This window comes from Sardina pilchardus, chromosome 3, assembly GCF_963854185.1.
Source record: "Sardina pilchardus chromosome 3, fSarPil1.1, whole genome shotgun sequence".
Taxonomy (NCBI): domain Eukaryota; kingdom Metazoa; phylum Chordata; class Actinopteri; order Clupeiformes; family Clupeidae; genus Sardina; species Sardina pilchardus.
The window spans coordinates 2,014,801-2,020,059 of record NC_084996.1 but is presented as its reverse complement, the minus strand read 5'-3'; the positions used below and the strand labels follow the sequence as shown (position 1 = coordinate 2,020,059).

At 42.1% G+C, this 5,259-nt stretch overlaps 1 protein-coding gene across 1 annotated transcript; it reads right to left on the bottom strand.

Annotated features, from left to right (window-relative positions):
- Nucleotides 1–524: 524 nt before the first annotated feature.
- Nucleotides 525–3,823, bottom strand: LOC134077620 (interferon-induced very large GTPase 1-like). The gene is given in 2 exon segments (XM_062533321.1): nt 525–1,058; nt 1,060–3,823. Coding segments are annotated over 2 exon segments (3,288 nt in total). The 5' UTR covers nt 3,814–3,823.
- Between the last annotated feature and the right edge of the window lie 1,436 nt (nt 3,824–5,259).

Sequence of the window (5,259 nt, the reverse complement as noted above, 5' to 3'; positions counted from 1 at the left end):
CACTGAGATCTGTGCATCTGTTCTCCAGTACATCTGAGAGGCTGTCGGAGAAACTCTGCAGCCACAACTCTGCATTTCCTTCATTAGCTTTAACCTCCTGTGTAGCTCTTGCTGCTGCATTGACAACAATTTGTTTTAATTCCTTTATGTGATTTTTGATCATGATGAAAATGTTGGGCTCGCCTGTTGTGGTACATTTGCTCATGTATTTCTCAACCTCGTCTACAATGAACCATTCAAAATGTTCTCTGGGATCCTCAATGTAGGTCATGTACTTCTCAAAGTCCTCCTCCTCCGCCAGTAACTTCAGAATGTGTTTTTCCATGTTAGATCTGTTCCCTTTGAATGCTGGGATTTTCTCCTTCATTTCTCCTGCTATATCAGTAGCGGTTCTGTTGTAAGCCTTTCTCAGAATGGACTCCATTAATTCATTACAAATTAAGTCACCAAGCACAGCAGCAGACGTTGCTCCTGTACAGTACTGTATATCTGGAAGACTTTGTAGTACTCTGGCTTCTTTTTCTCTAGGTATACTGTATGTGAGGATCATTTGCTTCCCTGAATGTTTTGTGAAGTTCAATAAACTTCTCAACTGCACGCTCACACACATACAGTGACAGATCCACCTTAAACTCTTTCTTGAAATCAAACTGAGTTTGAGCTGGTTTGTATTCCTTCACAAGTGTCGTGACTAGATGCACTATTTCCTGAATGTAACTTGGATTGTAGCCAGTCACCTTAACTGGTTTTGATTTCACCAACCTATCAGCCTGCTTGGTGATATCATTGATGAGTTCCTTTATTGAATTGTTATCTTTCTGTGATAATTGTTTGTCTCCAAGGAATTTATCTCGGATTTTACCACCAAAACCTCTGGTCACTGTCACATAATCGGTGTAATCACCTACCCGATTTATTGATTTGTATTTTTTACCATTCTCACAGTCTTGCACCAAGCCATGTTCAAAGATTTCATAGTGGATGTTGAGCATATTTTCTCTTATGTTGATGTCGCTGATGGGGGTGGTATTGCTTTTCAACTCAGACCCACTCAACTGAGACCCAGTCTTTCCACATGGAGTCAAATTCCTCCTTCAAATCCCTCTCATTGACTCCCTTCTGTTTTAGCCTCAAGGCTAATTCTTTGCTTTTTTCAAAAAGCTTCTTCTCATGGTCCTCCTTCTTCTCATCCAACTTCTTCCAAGCGTCCCTTTGTGAAATAACATTGCTTAATTTTGTTCTTGCCTTTTCTACAAGGTCTCCATGCAATTCCTTAATTTTTAATTCAAAGTGGATCTTCCACTGAATCAAGATGTCTCTTAATTTGTCATTGTCAAAGTACTGATTCATTTCTTTTTGTACATTTTGAAGGGTCTCTCTAATGTTTTCAACAAGAAGACCTTTATCCACAGTATGCAGTCTGTAGTTGTTAATTGTTGTAAGCAGCTGGTCCTCAATTGTCAGCATTTCACTTCTAAGAATCCAGGTCCATTTCCCATACTCCTCCTCTAGTGACCTGTATGCTGTAATCTCCAGAGTGTTTTTGAAGCTGAACACAAAGTCCTCATTCAACAGAGCATTCCAGAGGTCTTCAATACGAGTTTTTAATTCATTCAGTGTGGAACCACTGGATTTTGAGGCATGTGAAAGAATAGTTTTCTTCATCTCTTGAACATTCTCACTGTAGGATGGGTTTGGTGGGGCCATGGGTGGGCTGCCCTCCCACAACTGTGCAAAGTATTTCACATCAGTCTCTATGTCAAAGGCAATAACATCACTGAAACACTCTGCATCACACACTTCCTGCTCAGCAGCCAACTTTGTCATCTCATTCAGTTTCTCCTGCAAACGTCTCCTTCCCTCCATGTTTTTCTCTCCAGCTGTGACATCTGTCACATTCTGATGCACAAACATGCAGCTAGGGTTCAGTCTGACTTTCTTCATCCTCAGGAAGGCCTGCACAACTATCTGAAGGATGTCCTGCATCTCAGCAGGGTTCTCTCCAAAGATGTTGATCAGGGTCATATTTCCAAGACCAACTACAAATGTAGCAAGCTCATTATCATGGTGGACTATGGCTTTCCCAGCTAGTTCTAGAGCTCTAAGTCCCTCAGTGTCCACAACCAGAATGTAGTCAAACTTCAGCTCTGCTTTCATCTCCTCTGACACTCTGACCAGCTGCATGAAAGCTCCTCTGGTGCATCTGCCAGCACTGACTGCAAACTGGAGTCCAAACATGGCGTTCAGCATGGTGGATTTCCCAGAGCTCTGGATCCCCAAAACGGACAGCACAAAGACTCTCTTGTCTCCAAGTATCTTGATGAGTTCATCTAGAACAGCAATAACCCAGATCAGAGGAACATGAGCAGCATCTCCATCCATCAGCTCCATTGGGTGACCAGAGATCATCAACTCTGCTGCCATTTTAGGAAGGTCAGATACATTTTTGTCAATGTTTCTTGCTCTCTTTGCCACACAAACTGATTCATAAACCTGACCAATTTCTCTGAAAATATGCTCAAGGCCAAAGGTTGCTGCATTTAGTCTGACAGATACTTCTTCCAGTTGTTGTTGTTGAACCCCCAGTTCATCTGATTTAACATGTGTCCTTTTATAATCCAAGACCATGCCCCATTTCCTGTCATACTCCTGATAGAGGGCATGGAGGTTGTCTGAAGTGAAGTCATCCAATTTACTACTAACCCACCTGAGAAAGTACTGTTTCTCAGTGACTGGCAGTGACCTTAGCTGTCCAATAAACAGCTTTGTAAGCTCACTAGATCCTTTAGCCCTCTGCTTTTGTCTGATTGCTCTCATTTCCTCCCGTTTTTTGCTTTGATTAGTCTCTATATTTCCTCCTCTGAGACGATGTAATTGTTTATTCTTCTGACTCCAGTCAAGCCACATTTTCCCCTGACAGGGCAGAAATGCTTCCTTCATTGTTGATGGGTCGGTTCCCTCCAGCAGCTGCATTATCTTGACAGCAGCATTCAGACCTCTTCTGCAGTCCTCATTCTCAGTGTCCACTTTGATCCCTGGGTAAAGTGTCATATTCTCAAGTTTGAAGCAGCGAGACTGAGAGTGCGTTGACAGATTCTGTCTGATTACTGCTCTTAGTTCTGCTGATACATCTGACTGATTTCTGTTCTTTAATCCTAGTTTATATTTACCCTCCCCAATCTCACTAATGGGATCCTCATCTTCAGTGACAATATAGATCACAGGTTTGGAAGATGTCTCTGCCATCGTGATATCCAGTTTAAGTAAAAGAACAACATTTATTGTGGCCATGTCAGTCACGATGTCCCTCTGAACATGATTGGCTCCTGCATCACCATGGAGATTACAGAAAGCAACACAGTCAGTAAATAGATCATCTCTTCTCCCAGAGGGGCAGTACCAGGCAATCTCCACCACTCCATCCAGTAGTAGTCTGGTTCTGCTGCTGCCTGGACAGTTCCTGTGGAAGAATGTGTTGTGCTTCTCATTAATCAGGCTGTTCATCAGCTGAGACTTGGATGAAGACACAGAGCCCAACCTAAAGAAAGCCACCATTGGAGTTTCCGCTTTACAGACTGACTGACTTTTGCTGATGACTTCACCTTTGGTATTAGTCACCTTCCAGCTCTTCTTGATTTGGTGAAATGTCCAGAGTGGAAATTCGATCTCCTGGGTAGAGGGATTGGGCACAAGCAGAGGCAGAGCATACTGACACTGGGAGAGTTTAGTCACCATGAGCTGCTTCAGGAAATGATCTGCACGATGGAACACGGCCATCTGGACATCCATTGGATGGATCTGGGCCAGTCCCATACCACTTCTCCCCTGACCTCTCACAGTGGTTTCCTCTCTCACTGTCGTGTATCTTGCATTGTAATTTCCTGTCAACAGCCTTTGCAGGAACCTGTAAAAGATCTCTTTGTCAGTAATTGCTCCTTGGTGATGCACTGAGTGTGGTGATATTGTAAGGGCATCTGCAGATGTGATTTGTTTATTCAGGTCAAGTCTGACCAAAATGTATTTTTTCATCTCCTCAGTCTCTCTTCTCTCCCTCTCCTCCTTTTCTTTCATTTCTATTCTGAGTCGTTCCTCTGCTTCTTCTTTCATCCTCTTCTCCCTCTCTTGAGTTTGTCTCTCTTGTTCAATTCTCTCCATCACTGCTTTATATTTGACTTCCAGGTCATTTTTATTTCTCTCCATTTCCTCTTTGCTGGGCTGTGCTTCCTCCATTTCTCTTTTAAGTGTTTTGTAACGCTCATTTGAATTTTTTTCTTCTTCCTTTCTTTTTCTCTCTTCCTCTTTGTCTCTTTTCTTTCTCTCCTGTTTCTGTCTCTTCCATTCATCTCGTTCTGTTTTCATCTCTGTAAGCATCTTTTCCTTCTGCTGTTCTTTTTCTTTAATTTCGGTTCTGAATCGCTGCTCTCTTTCCCTGAACTCTTCCTCTCTTCTCTTTCTCTCTTTTTCAGCATTCAGACTTTCTTGCTCCACTGCTTTCTTCATTCTCTCAATCTCTCCTAGCAGGTCTTTCTTTTCTATTGTTATGTTTGCTTTCTCCTGTTTAATTCCATCCATTTCCTGTTTAAGTCTCTCATAGTTTTCATTCCATATTTGCTTTTCTTTATCTCTCTTTTCCTCTTCTTCTTTTCTCTCTCGTTTCTGTGTCTCCCATTCCTCTCGTTCTCCTCTCATCTCCTCACTCATCCTTCTCTTCTCCTCCTCCTTTTCTTTAAGTTCTGCTTTCAGTTGTAGTTCTCTCTTGTTAGATTCCTCCTCTCTCCTCTTCATCTCTGTCTCTTGATGTTGTCTTTCCTGTTTGATTCTCTCAATTTCTGCTTCATGTTTGACTTCTAAGCTGTGTTTCTCTCTCTCCATTTCCTCTTTCCCATGCTGTACTTCCCCAAGTTCTCTTTGAAGCTTGTTATGATGTTCATTCCAATTGTGTTCTTCTTCCTTCCTCTTTGTCTCTTTCTCTTCATCTTTTTTCTCTCTCTCCTGTTTCTGTCTCTCCCATTCATCGCGTTCTCTTTTCATCTCTGTAAGCATCTGTTCTTTCTGCTGTTCTTTTTCCTCCATTTCAGTTCTGAATTGTTGCTCTCTTTCACTGAACTCTTCTTCTCTTCTCCTCCTCTCTTTGTCTGCATTCAGGATTTTTTGCTCCAGTGATTTCTTCATTCTCTCCATCTCTCCCAGCAGATCCATTTTCTCTGCTGTTATTACCTCTTTCTTCTGTTTAATTCCATCCATTTCCTGTTGAAGTCT